Source organism: Lissotriton vulgaris, chromosome 3_2, assembly GCF_964263255.1.
Source record: "Lissotriton vulgaris chromosome 3_2, aLisVul1.2, whole genome shotgun sequence".
NCBI classification, from domain to species: Eukaryota; Metazoa; Chordata; class Amphibia; order Caudata; family Salamandridae; genus Lissotriton; species Lissotriton vulgaris.
In genome coordinates, this window is record NC_141690.1 from 298,760,888 (window position 1) to 298,776,261 (window position 15,374).

The 15,374-nt window shown below is 43.9% G+C and overlaps 1 protein-coding gene across 1 annotated transcript in view; it reads right to left on the reverse strand.

Moving 5' to 3' along the window:
• Nucleotides 1-15,374, reverse strand: part of LOC147725755 (CD5 antigen-like) — a 445,735-nt gene that overhangs the window by 59,507 nt on the left and 370,854 nt on the right. The window contains exon 4 of the mRNA XM_086964494.1: nucleotides 8,259-8,579. Within this exon, the coding sequence (XP_086820620.1) occupies nucleotides 8,259-8,579 (321 nt within the window). The remainder of the gene's footprint in view (nucleotides 1-8,258; nucleotides 8,580-15,374) is intronic.

A 15,374-nucleotide genomic window follows, 5' to 3' on the forward strand; every position in this document is an offset into this window, starting at 1 on the left:
ATTTAATTTAAAAAGAAACAACATGAGGGGGTATATTTTACCATAGAAAGTATGATTAGTGCTGCAGAATGAAAAATTAGGGCACATTTTGAGTGACTTCTCAAATCCTTTTCTATTTCATTAAAACATTCTGACATGCAGTCTCCCAAAATGGCCACCAGAGACAAAAGAGCCCAAATGTAGCCCAAATATCACCCAGATGTAGCCCAAGTATAGCCCAATGACAGAATGTCCCAGAGTGTTCTAAAGAACAACTAGAGCGCTAACAGTCCTACTTATTACAAAGGTATAGCACACCTGGAGCCATCGTGATGGGAATAAAGTGGTAACTCTTAAGACATTTAATTTAAAAAGGAACAAAATGAGGGGGTATATTATGCAATAGAAGGTATTATTAGTGCTGCAGAAAGAAAAATTAGGGCACATTTTGAGTGACTTTTCAAATCCTCTTCTATTTCATTAAAAAATTCTGACATGCAGTCTCCCAAAATGGCCACCAGAGACAAAAGAGCCCAAATGTAGCCCAAATATCACCTAGATGTAGCCCAAGTATAGCCCAATGACAGAATGTCCCAGAGTGTTCTAAAGAACAACTAGAGCGCTAACAGTCCTACTTATTACAAAGGTATGGCACACCTGAAGCCATCTTGATTGGAATAAAGTGGTAACTCTTAAAACATTTAATTTAAAAAGGAACAAAATGAGGGGGTATATTTTGCCATATGAATTATGATTAGTGCTGCAGAAAGAAAAATTAGGGCACATTTTGAGTGACTTCTCAAACCCTCTTCAATTTCATGAAAAAATTCTGACATAGTCTCCCAAGATGGCCACCAGAGACAAAAGAGCCTAAATGTAGCCCAAATATCACCCAGATGTACCCCAAGTATAGCCCAATGACAGAATGTCCCAGAGTGTTCTAAAGAACAACTAGAGCGCTAACAGTCTTACTTATGACAAAAGTATGGCACACCAGAAGCCATCTTGATTGGAATGAAGTTGTAAGTCTGAAAACACTCAATTTAAAAAGGAACAACATGAGGGGGTTAATTTTGCCATAGAAAGTATGATTAGTGCTTCAGAAAGAAAAATTAGGGATCATTTTGAGTGACTTCTCAAATCCTCTTCTATTTCATTAAAAAAATTCTGACATGCAGACTGAAACATGCACTTTGAATACCAGCAGCAGACGTCCCTGGTGAGCAGTAGCATTACTACAGTGATCTAATGTGCAACTAGAGTGCTAACATTCAGAATTTATGGCAAATGTGTGACACATCTGAATGCCTTCTTGATGGAACCAAAGTAAACAAGCATTGAAAATGCAATAGATCTCGCCCTCGTTTAAGTTAAAGCCATTCTGTTTGTAATGAGGTGGCTTTTTAGCTTTGCTTTTATTAGTGTTTTTTCAACTTTCATGTAAATAACGCACCGTTTTCACCAAATCGACTTTGCCCAAGCACACCCTTCCCTTCGGCCAACAAATCCCAAAAATTTGGCACACCTGCCGATCCACTCTCCCTACAGCTCACCCAAGCCCCGTCCCTCTAGCGCAACTGGAACACCCCAAATTCACCTTCTCCATGCGCACCAAAAACTCCCATTGAATAACATGGCAATTCGCTACTCCGCACAAAAATTGCTCTTTAAAGCACTTCCACTGCTCCGATCCGCTTCAAACTTGGCTGGACACTAGTTCCAGCGATTCCCTAATCCATCCACTGGAACGGGGACGAATTTCAACCCGAATACGCGCCCCCCGCAAACACAAAAAAAGCCATAAAACGGCCAAATCTCGACCAAAAACCGCCAAAATCCCTCAAAACCTTGCCAACACCAATACGCACGAAACTGAACCGGCCCCTCAGCCCTAGGCTCCGGGAACCCTACTTAATTGACCCAAAAGCCCTAAAAAAGCAACATAATACACACGAAAACGCCCTAACAAACCTAAAATGCATATAAGTATATGTATGCATGCATTTATGTTTGTATTTATATAGATATACCGATGATATATGTTTATATATGTATGTATATATATATATTCACTGAAAAAACCATAGGCTATAGACCATATATAGTTAGGAATTAGCATTTACAAAACCTTGAAAATTCACTGAAAAAACCATAGGTTATAGACCATATATAGTTAGGAATTAGCATTTACAAAACCTTCAAAATTCACTGAAAAAACCATAGGTTATAGACCATATATAGTTAGGAATTCGCATTTACAAAACCTTATTTTACTCACACAAAACCATTGAAATTCCATATATAGTTAGTTGCACTAACTATATATCGCGCACCCGCAATCCACTGCTGATGATGTCACATATTACATCATTCATGACATGGTCAGTGACATCACTGATGACATCACTGATGACATCTCAAATGACATCACTGATGACATCACTGATGACAACATCCAGTGACTGTATGTTTCTGTAAAGTTAAAATATGTCTTACATATTGAAGAATGAGTGGATGTATAAGTGTCTGGATGAAGGATTTAGTAGGTGCATGACTGACTGTATGAGTGAGTGATTAAATGTGTCTCACTGAGTGCATGGGTTAGTGACTAAACTGTCTTAATTTGTGCATCATTATGTCTGTTGTTCTGTAAACTGTTGCATGTGTTGATAAGTAGCTATATGAGTAACTATATGGGTTATTGATTGGTTGCCCAAGTATTTGTATGGGAGACTAAGTGTGTGTGTGGGTGGCTGGGAGGTGTATGACTCTGTGCATAGATGTGTGAGCAGTTGATTCACTAGATGTATGGTTTCAAAAGTGCATGTGGAAACAGCTGTATGAGCGGTTGACTGTGTGCATGAGTGTATTGGTGAGTGAATGGATATCTCAGTGCTACATGTCAAAGTAAGTACATATGTAAAACACAGTACATGTGAGAGTTGACATATATAAATAACTGTGCATAAGAGCCAGTGAATGTGTGAGTGGCTGTATGGATCATTGTGAACTTGTATCAGGGAATGTATAAGAGAGTAAATATGTGTTAGTATATGTTTGAATAAGTAAAGTTTGTATAACTGTATAGTTGAGGAAATGGAGGTGTGATTGATTCTTTGCATGACTGACTAGGTGTGTGAGTAACTCCATGGATGAGTGACAGTCTGTGAGTGTCTGTTTACACTGATTGTATCTAAGGTTATATTAGAGTCTGAAGAGGTTCATCGTATTATCACATGAATGATATCATCAGTGATGTGATCAGTAATGTCAAATGAGATGTCATCAGTGATGTCATCAGTGATGTCATTTGAGATGTCATCAGTGATGTCATTTGAGATGTCATCAGTGATGTCATCAGTGATGTCACTGACCATGTCATGAATGATGTAATATGTGACATCATCAGCAGTGGATTGCGGGTGCGCGATATATAGTTAGTGCAACTAACTATATATGGAATTTCAATGGTTTTGTGTGAGTAAAATAAGGTTTTGTAAATGCGAATTCCTAACTATATATGGTCTATAACCTATGGTTTTTTCAGTGAATATATATATATATATATATATATATATATATATATATATATATATATATATATATATATATATATATATATATATATATATATATATATATATATATATCCAAGAAAGTTGTCCCCAAGGAAATCAAGGCCACACTGCAGGAGGAAAGTCTTCAGGCATTTATTGAAGGAAAGGCAGCAGCCTCTGCGCGCAGGGCAGAGTCTTCTCATTCTAAAATCCCGACGCGTTTCGTGCTCTTCATAGCACTTACTCATGGGCTGGTGTGTCTCTGCATCTAAAGGCTTCTGCACCTGAAGTCCTCGTGACGCTTCGCCTCAGTGGGCGTGGCCGCCGAAATGGGCTTCTGGTCTTTGAAGTGCAGAACTGTATTGCTCCAGTGAGCAGCCATACCCGATGCACAATTTTCACTCGTGTAACCCCAGTGGGCTGAAGGCAAATGTCCCATTGTGCAGAGGCTGCATCTCACTGCTCTTCCAGCCTCTCCTACTCTTGTATGCCAGCGTAGTTTGAGGCCAGCACAGACCGCTTACACGGCGGGGCTGTTGACACGGCAGGACCTACCGCAAAAACATCCAAGAAAGTTGTCCCCAAGGAAATCAAGGCCACACTGCAGGAGGAAAGTCTTGAGGCATTTATTGAAGGAAAGGCAGCAGCCTCTGCGCGCAGGACAGAGTCTTCTCATTCTAAAATCTAATATATATATATATGTGTAAAAGTGTACAAATTGAAGATAAATCTTCTTTGGTATATCCTATATATTGATGATTTCTTTTAAATTTCTTTATTGCAGCTATATAGTGTTTGACATATGTATAAATATTAAATACATCAATAACATAAAACATCTTATATAAAACATAAAAGCCCTTCTGACTTATGTATACTAGTGTAGATTGTTACTTTTGGGTTACTAAAGACAGGTGTACAAATCTTCTGTTGTGTTCAGCCCTCCTAGGTATTTTGAATCCATTTCATGGCTATACATAGTTTCAGGTCTGCGTAGCTTAGTCTCTCTATTTCCTCCTCTTCTGTCGGGAGGAACAGAGGGCCATATTATCAAGAAAGGGCGATACATTATCGCCAGGAAACTGCTGCTAAAGCGGCGATAATGGGCTTGATAATATGCCCTTGTGAATAACCATAGGAGCCGAGGTTAACACCAGAACCTGGGCTTCTATGGGAATTCACAAGGGCATATTATCAAGCCCATTATCACCGCTTTAGCGGCAGTTTCCTGCCGATAAAAGCGGCGATAATGTACCGCCCTTTCTTGATAATATGGCCCAGAGTCTATAAGGAAATATTCTAATTCTTGACTCCTTGAGCTGTGGTATTCCTTGAAAGGTCTTGCCATCGTGTATGTATTGTCCTGGTTGGCAATAGCTCTAATGTGCTGGAGTACATGTTTATGTGCTTGGAGCTTTGTACTTCCAATGTACAAAAGCCCACAAGGACACACCAATACATAAATCACATCCTCGGTTTACATGACAGGAGTTTGCTGGTTTTATTTTCCACGGGACTAAAAGGGATTGAATATGTAGTTTTGTTTATCCCTTGTTGACATGCTTTGCATGTCTTTCATCTGAATATATATATATATACAGTGTTGCTGATACTTTGGGGCATGACCCGCTTGCCTCACTCCAGACCTTTGGATTTTCCTAGCATTTAAAGTGAAAAAGGGAGAAGAGAGAGCCATTCACCTCTCTTGAATAATTTTGAGATCCAGTCATTTCAAACATTGCTGCTACTCCAGATTACTTACATGTAGTCATTTTATTCCTAGGCGTATTTTGCACAAAGTATCAAAAAAGTGCAACTGCAGTGATGGATGATGGACGTTATGCAGCTGAGATATGAATTTAACTGCAGTGTCAAAATGTGATGAAAGATAACGCTGCACTTTGGGACATGCAGTGGTGTAACTTAATGTCACATGACTTTTTTAACTTAACCCCTTCCCTGCGCTGCAAATTCTGCTGCGGCGCCGGAGGATTGGCGGGTGAGCGCCCTGCTTCGGTGCTTATGATGGCTCCATGCCGTCATGAGTCACGGGAGGCATGTGCTCATGATGGCGTGGTTCCGTCATGACCGCGCCCGCTCATTAATTCGCCCGCACAGGTGGGGAACTAGTGCCACGTGGGAGGGGCGGAGGCAGCACGATGGTTCCACGCCTTCATGAGCACACGCCGCCAGTGGCTCATGATGTCGTGTAGCTGTCATGAGCACACAAGGGGTTAAAGATTCGCATTCAATGTTGTAATGTTACTCGTCTGTCAAAAAGGCTCAACAGCAGAAACTCGTCAGGGTACTAGTATGCAGATTTGGAAATAAATTCCTGGAAGTGATTCAGAATCGGGCTTTGGCATATCTTTCTTCTTAAATTAAGTTTATTTGTTATATTTGTTCAAATATATATTAAATCTCATTTTCTTCTTTTTCATTTTTATTACTATTTTATATATTTAATATGTACTATTTTATATAAGTAAATATTTATGTATATTTAAAAAACAATATTTAATACAACAATATTAATGATGTCAATATTTTTTTCTCAGTATTTTAGAAGTTGCCGATATAAGTAAACGTAAACGTAAACGTGGTTACTTATATAGCGCACATATCGCGACGCTTGCTTTGGGAACCCGTCCTGGTATTCCCCTGTGAGATAACCCCAGCAGGGTATCCACAAGGTGAACGCCAGGCATCCCGCCGCGAGGGGCCGTAGTGGAGATTAAGCAAGCTATTGCCCAGAGTCGCAGAGTGTGAACCCGTGAGTCGAGTAGGCACCGGAGCGAGAATTATCAAGTCCGTGGAATTTTTGAGCCCAAGACCTGCCGAGGCGGGGAATTGAACCCTGGTCCAGGACTGATCCCAGCTTCCAGGTCTGCCGCCTCTAACCCCTGAGCCACACTTCTCCACAGACGTGGGTGGCGATATTTTTGCCGTGATATTTTTGTCACAATATTTCTTACCTCGATATTTTGAGGGTCGATACCAATATACCCCCACATATTGTATGGGGATGAATGCACTGAAGATTATCACCAAGACAACAGAGGTTCTGATTGTGGCTCTTGATAAGTTGGTCCACTCGTGGCCATCATATTGGGTTCTTTTCCCCTTTCTGAAACTGTTGTTGAGGATTTGTGGGGTTACGTAATTGAGGTCCTTTACCTGCAATTCTGATTCAGGATAGTTGTTCACCTCTCATCTGAGAATAGAATTTTCCCATTCGTTCCTTTAGAAGGTGAGAAATTACAGCACAGACCTTAATTTGATTCTAGAAATGGTAATTACAAAATCATGTACTGGGGAGGGCCTAAGACAGAGATCGTGTGGCTTTAACTACTTCAGATTCCAGACTCCTACTACTGCTTGAAGGCGTCACTGCACTAGCTTCTGTGAACAAACAAATTATTCTAGGCCTCTCTGCATGAACCATCAGGTGGGGTACAAAAATGGACCAAGTTCTTTACAGGGACCCAAAACCGGTCCCAGGATGCTTGTTTCCGGTTCAGGGAAGACCTGGATTGGCAGTTTGGTCTGGACTGTTCCCATGAGGCACAGGGTAAAGACTGATTTGCATATATCTGGGTCTGAACTGAGGTGGCGGAGTGAGCTACAGAACGATGATGGATACAACGTAGATCTGTGACTGGGGTTGAGTGTTTGAAACGTTTCAGCACTCCGACCATCATCTCCTTGTGTTTGCACATGTGTGACGCAAACCTCTACGTCAGTTTTTTTAAAGCAATGCAAAGCCACTTTGTGTGGCTCTGAGTGGCTTCAAAAATCAGGAGTAGTGAAACAGCACAAATCGCTTCATTGTATTACTCAAACCTGAGTTGGCATTCTTTGGCCGTTACGTGGGTGCTCCCCCTCTTTTTATGTGTGTTGCAGAATGCAGGACACGTAGAAAGAGGAATATGCCTGCACAAAAACAATTCTGAGAGGTGTTTTCATCTTTCGATATGTGCTGAAGAATGCAAAAAATATTTCTCTTCATTATGCCTGCTCTTGGCGCTGCCCGGGGTCGACATCATTAAGTAAAAATCTATGGGTGCTGCGTGGGAAAGAGACACTGCAAAGCCCATGGAACGCCTCCTTGACACAGAGTACGGTTGAAATAACACATGTATTGGTTACTTACTTTGAATTAACGCTTCTTTCTTCCATGATGTCATCAGCATCATCTTTATATATCCTTTCTCATGACGTTGATTGAGTTATTGTATCAAATAACATGCCTAGAGCCTGCTGGTGCTTTTCAATATAGAATTAAAAAAAACTATCTAAGTTTGAAAAAAAAACTAATCTGTTCCAACTCTTGGTTGTGCCTTGAGATGGACACGTCTTTACCTTATAACCTGCACATACTAAAGGGACAGAAGTGACAGGGTCTGATGCTAGATTTAAGTTTTCTACATATAGGGTTGTTGCACTTGTTCTCCTTCTGCTTTCGTTGCCTTCAAAGACTTTGCAATCTCTGAAGGACATCGCTGGACTCTCCAGCTCCTAATAAATCCAATTCAGTTTGCCAATTTACTTTTCTGCATCACGTAAGATGAATATTTTCTTGTTTCATTAAGTTTTCTCATGATTTTCGATAGTAATGTGTTGTTGTTATGAATTGTGCATTTTTTGATTAATCCAACTCTACTTTTTTAATTAGTTTGTGACATTTGATGAAGTTGAAGGAATGTTGTTGGCTTCTCTCACCTCTGCACTGCACTCCAGCATCGCTCCTCTCTGTGCAGCTGTTGAATCCCCAGGAAGCGCGTGGACAATCGAAGAGAGACGTTTCTGCTCCTGTGCACCTGACGTCACTCATCCACACAGGTAAGATGCCATTTCTGTTTATAGCACTTATTGTTTGTGCTTCGGATGCTGATCCACAGTTCAGTTGTCTACAGACCACCTCAGCATCCTTGATGTCCCATTGGTTATTACAGACCGCTCCCCAGCGATTCTCGTGTTTGATCTCCACCCTCCCACTGCAGGTATCCGCGGAATTCACCAACCGGACAGTATCAGCTGCCACTGTGAACAAAGGACCAGAAGGAACAGGTTAGATTGATAGCAAAGGAATCTAATGTGTGAGAACAAGTGTCATCAATTCTTTTGAATATCCATGCGCCCCCATTGTTTTCTCTTTGTGGCTACAGTGGCATGTGTGAAACCAGATCACACTCAAAAGCTAGTGCTCATAATCAGCTCTGAACTCTCTCAGGCTAGCCAGCTGACTTCAGGATGTGTATATAGTAACATTTGGGATAGTTTATGATGTCTCGGTTCACTCACCCGGTGACTAAAACTTGACACAGCCATAGAAAGCACAAAATATGTGTGTCCTTTTGGGGGAACTCTTCTTGATGAACCCCCAGATTGATCACCTCCAGGACCGGACGGGGAACTGAAAGCAGCCTGGCAAATTTTGCCAGACCATCCCCCGTCTGCTACTAGGAGGGTTTTGGAGGGTTTTTCACCCCAAGAAAATTTTAGAAAAAGACAGACCAAAATGGTGAATTTTACAGCACATTTTTCATTACATGTTCAATTGTTTCAACTTTCAAAGTAGAGTAAATAGTGGATGATGACGTTAAAGAGCACCAGGTTACCCACCCAGTCATATGTACCCATAGACATTCTTTCAGAGAGCACCAAAAATCGACACGAGCACTGAATCAAAGAGAACAAAGTAAAAGTGAGACCAGCCCCCTCATGGTGTGTAGCGAGCAAGCGCAGTGAGCAACCACTACTAGGGGGAGTTTGGGGGGTTGTCACCCCAAGAAAATTTAGGAGACAGAAATGACAAAACAAAGCACTTTTCAACACATTTTCCATTACATATGAGATTGTATTAACTTTTACAGCATAGTAAATGATTACCTTAAGGAGCACCAGGATACCCAGTCATAAATCACAGAAAATCCTACAGAGAACACCACAAAATCAAATGTCTAGCATGAAACATGAATTTAAATATAACCAATTTATTTTTCAAATAAAATAGCATTAAGACATTTAAAAACATACTTAACTTCAAACAATTGTGCAAAGGTTCAGAGTAAAAAGTGTACAAGACAACGTGCAAAAATTAAATGATTTTTATATCCTGAGTTTTGTAAACAGTGCTCAAATGAAGTATCTCATGTAAAGTGAGGCCAGAAACTGGGAATTCACACATAAGCAAAGCACCTAGGCACTGACCCAGGCCTGATCACACCAGGCCAGAAAGCACAGAAACATCACACATAAGCACCCAGGCCAGTAAGCACAGAAACATCACACATAAGCACCCAGGCCAGTAAGCACAGAAACATCACACATAAGCACCCAGGCCAGTAAGCATTGAAAGGTCACAAATGAGCCTCCGGGTCACTGAGGCCAGAAACTATGGAAACGTCACACATGAGCACCCAGGCCAGTAAGCATTGAAAGGTCACAAATGAGCCTCCAGCTCACTGAGGCCATAAACTATGGAAACGTCACACATAAGCACCCAGGCCAGTAAGCATTGAAAGGTCACAAATGAGCCTCCAGCTCACTGAGGCCAGAAACTATGGAAACGTCACACATAAGCACCCAGGCCAGTAAGCATTGAAATGTCACAAATGAGCCTCCGGGTCACTGAGGCCAGAAACTATGGAAACGTCACACATGAGCACCCAGGCCAGTAAGCATTGAAATGTCACAAATGAGCCTCCAGCTCACTGAGGCCAGAAACCATGGAAACGTCACACATGAGCACCCAGGCCAGAAAGCAGTGAAATGTCACAAATGAGCCTCCGGGTCACTGAGGCCAGAAACTATGGAAACATCACACATAAGCACCCAGGCCAGTAAGCATTGAAATGTCACAAATGAGCCTCCGGGTCACTGAGGCCAGAAACTATGGAAACGTCACACATGAGCACCCAGGCCAGTAAGCAGTGAAATGTCACAAATGAGCCTCCAGCTCACTGAGGCCAGAAACTATGGAAACGTCACACATAAGCACCCAGGCCAGTAAGCATTGAAATGTCACAAATGTGCCTCCGGGTCACTGAGGCTAGAAACTATGGAAACGTCACACATGAGCACCCAGGCCAGTAAGCATTGAAATGTCACAAATGAGCCTCCGGGTCACTGAGGCCAGAAACTATGGAAACGTCACACATAAGCACCCAGGCCAGTAAGCAGTGAAATGTCACAAATGAGCCTCCGGGTCACTGAGGCCAGAAACTATGGAAACGTCACACATAAGCACCCAGGCCAGTAAGCATTGAAATGTCACAAATGAGCCCCCAGCTCAGTGAGGCCAGAAACTATGGAAACGTCACACATGAGCATCCAGGCCAGTAAGCATTGAAATGTCACAAATGAGCCTCCGGGTCACTGAGGCCAGAAACTATGGAAACGTCACACATAAGCACCCAGGCCAGTAAGCAGTGAAATGTCACAAATGAGCCTCCGGGTCACTGAGGCCAGAAACTATGGAAACGTCACACATGAGCACCCAGGCCAGTAAGCATTGAAATGTCACAAATGAGCCTCCGGGTCACTGAGGCCAGAAACTATGGAAACGTCACACATAAGCACCCAGGCCAGAAAGCATTGAAATGTCACTAACGAGCCTCCAGCTCACTGAGGCCAGAAACTATGGAAACGTCACATATAAGCACCCAGGCCAGTAACCACGGAAACGTCACACATAAGCACCCAGGCCAGCAAGCATTGAAATGTCAAAAATGAGCCTCCGGGTCACTGAGGCCAGAAACTATGGAAACGTCACACATGAGCACCCAGGCCAGTAAGCATTGAAATGTCACAAATGAGCCTTCGGGTCACTGAGGCCAGAAACTATGGAAACGTCACACATGAGCACCCAGGCCAGTAAGCATTGAAATGTCACAAATGAGCCTCCGGGTCACTGAGGCCAGAAACTATGGAAACGTCACACATAAGCACCCAGGCCAGAAAGCATTGAAATGTCACAAATGAGCCCCCGGGTCACTGAGGCCAGAAACTATGGAAACGTCACACATGAGCACCCAGGCCAGTAAGCATTGAAATGTCACAAATGAGCCTCCGGGTCACTGAGGCCAGAAACTATGGAAACTTCACACATAAGCACCCAGGCCAGTAAGCAGTGAAATGTCACAAATGAGCCTCCGGGTCACTGAGGCCAGAAACTATGGAAACGTCACACATAAGCACCCAGGCCAGTAAGCATTGAAATGTCGCAAATGAGCCTCCAGCTCACTGAGGCCAGAAACTATGGAAACGTCACACATAAGCACCCAGGCCAGTAAGCATTGAAATGTCACAAATGAGCCTCCGGGTCACTGAGGCCAGAAACTATGGAAACGTCACACATAAGCACCCAGGCCAGAAAGCATTGAAATGTCACAAATGAGCCTCCAGCTCACTGAGGCCAGAAACTATGGAAACGTCACATATAAGCACCCAGGCCAGTAACCACGGAAACGTCACACATAAGCACCCAGGCCAGCAAGCATTGAAATGTCACAAATGAGCCTCCGGGTCACTGAGGCCAGAAACTATGGAAACGTCACACATGAGCACCCAGGCCAGTAAGCATTGAAATGTCACAAATGAGCCTCCGGGTCACTGAGGCCAGAAACTATGGAAACGTCACACATAAGCACCCAGGCCAGAAAGCATTGAAATGTCACAAATGAGCCTCCGGGTCACTGAGGCCAGAAACTATGGAAACGTCACACATGAGCACCCAGGCCAGTAAGCATTGAAATGTCACAAATAAGCCTCCGGGTCACTGAGGCCAGAAACTATGGAAACGTCACACATAAGCACCCAGGCCAGTAAGCATTGAAATGTCACAAATGAGCCTCTGGGTCACTGAGGCCAGAAACTATGGAAACGTCACACATAAGCACCCAGGCCAGAAAGCATTGAAATGTCACAAATGAGCCTCCAGCTCACTGAGGCCAGAAACTATGGAAACGTCACACATAAGCACCCAGGCCAGTAAGCATTGTAATGTCACAAATGAGCCTCCGGGTCACTGAGGCCAGAAACTATGGAAACGTCACACATAAGCACCCAGGCCAGAAAGCATTGAAATGTCACAAATGAGCCTCCAGCTCACTGAGGCCAGAAACTATGGAAACGTCACATATAAGCACCCAGGGCAGTAACCACGGAAACATCACACATAAGCACCCAGGCCAGCAAGCATTGAAATGTCACAAATGAGCCTCCGGGTCACTGAGGCCAGAAACTATGGAAACGTCACACATGAGCACCCAGGCCAGTAAGCATTGAAATGTCACAAATGAGCCTCCGGGTCACTGAGGCCAGAAACTATGGAAACGTCACACATAAGCACCCAGGCCAGAAAGCATTGAAATGTCACAAATGAGCCTCCAGCTCACTGAGGCCAGAAACTATGGAAACGTCACACATAAGCACCCAGGCCAGTAAGCAGTGAAATGTCACAAATGAGCCTCCGGATCACTGAGGCCAAAAACTATGGAAACGTCACATATAAGCACCCAGGCCAGTAACCACGGAAACATCACACATAAGCACCCAGGCCAGTAAGCACAGAAACGTCACACATAAGCACCCAGGCCAGTAATCATTGAAATGTCACAAATGAGCCTATAGCTCGACGAGGCCAGAAACTATGGAAACGGCACATATAAGCACCCAGGCCAGAAAATATGGAAACGTCACACATGAGCACCCAGGCCAGTAAGCACAGAAACATCACACATAAGCGCCCAGGCCAGTAAGCACAGAAACATCACACATGAGCACCCAGGCCAGTAAGCAGTGAAATGTCACAAATGAGCCTCCAGCTCACTGAGGCCAGAAACTATGGAAACGTCACACATAAGCACCCAGGCCAGTAAGCAGTGAAATGTCACAAATGAGCCTCCGGGTCACTGAGGCCAGAAACTATGGAAAGGTCACATATAAGCACCCAGGCCAGTAACCACGGAAACGTCACACATAAGCACCCAGGCCAGCAAGCATTGAAATGTCACAAATGAGCCTCCGGGTCACTGAGGCCAGAAACTATGGAAACGTCACACATGAGCACCCAGGCCAGTAAGCATTGAAATGTCACAAATGAGCCTCCGGGTCACTGAGGTCAGAAACTATGGAAACGTCACATAAGCACCCAGGCCAGTAGGCAGTGAAAGGTCACAAATGAGCCTCCAGGTCACTGAGGGCAGAAACTATGGAAACGTCACACATAAGCACCCAGGCCAGTAAGCATTGAAATGTCACAAATGAGCCTCCAGCTCAGTGAGGCCAGAAACTATGGAAACGTCACTCATGAGCACCCAGGCCAGTAAGCAGTGTAATGTCACAAATGAGCCTCCGGGTCCCTGAGGCCAGAAACTATGGAAACGTCACACATAAGCACCCAGGCCAGTAATCATTGAAATCTCACAAATGAGCCTCCAGCTCACTGAGGCCAGAAACTATGGAAACATCACACATAAGCACCCAGGCCAGTAAGCATTGAAATGTCACAAATGAGCCTCCGGGTCACTGAGGCCAGAAACTATGGAAACGTCACACATAAGCACCCAGGCCAGTAACCACAGAAACATCACACATAAGCGCCCAGGCCAGTAACCACTGAAACATCACACATGAGCACCCAGACCAGTAAGCATTGAAATGTCACAAATGAGCCTCCAGCTCACTGAGGCCAGAAACTATGGAAACGTCACACATAAGCACCCAGGCCAGTAAGCAGTGAAATGTCACAAATGAGCCTCCGGGTCACTGAGGCCAGAAACTATGGAAACGTCACACATAAGCACCCAGACCAGTAAGCATTGAAATGTAACAAATGAGCCTCCAGCTCACTGAGGCCAGAAACTATGGAAACATCACACATAAGCACCCAGGCCAGTAAGCAGTGAAATGTCACAAATGAGCCTCCGGGTCACTGAGGCCAGAAACTATGGAAACGTCACATATAAGCACCCAGGCCAGTATCCACGGAAACGTCACACATAAGCACCCAGGCCAGCAAGCACAGAAACATCACACATAAGCACCCCGGCCAGTAAGCACAGAAACATCACACATAAGCACCCGGCCAGTAAGCAGTGAAATGTCACAAATGAGCCTCCAGCTCACTGAGGCCAGAAACTATGGAAACGTCACACATAAGCACCCAGGCCAGTAAGCAGTGAAATGTCACAAATGAGCCTCCGGGTCACTAAGGCCAGAAACTATGGAAACGACACATATAAGCACCCAGGCCAGTAACCACGGAAACGTCACACATAAGCACCCAGGCCAGCAAGCATTGAAATGTCACAAATGAGCCTCCAGCTCACTGAGGCCAGAAACTATGGAAACGTCACACATAAGCACCCAGGCCAGTAAGCATTGAAATGTCTCAAATGAGCCTCCAGCTCACTGAGGCCAGAAACTATGGAAACGTCACACATAAGCACCCAGGCCAGTAAGCATTGAAATGTCACAAATGAGCCTCCAGCTCACTGAGGCCAGAAACTATGCAAACGTCACACATAAGCACCCAGGCCAGTAAGCACAAAAACGTCACACATAAGCACCCAGGCCAGTAAGCATTGAAATGTCACAAATGAGCCTCCAGCTCACTGAGGCCAGAAACTATGGAAACGTCACACATAAGCACCCAGGCCAGTAAGCATTGAAATGTCACAAATGAGCCTCCGGGTCACTGAGGCCAGAAACTATGGAAACGTCACACATAAGCACCCAGGCCAGTAAGCAGTGAAATGTCACAAACGAGCCTCCGGGTCACTGAGGCCAGAAACTATGGAAACGTCACACATGAGCACCCAGGCCAGTAAG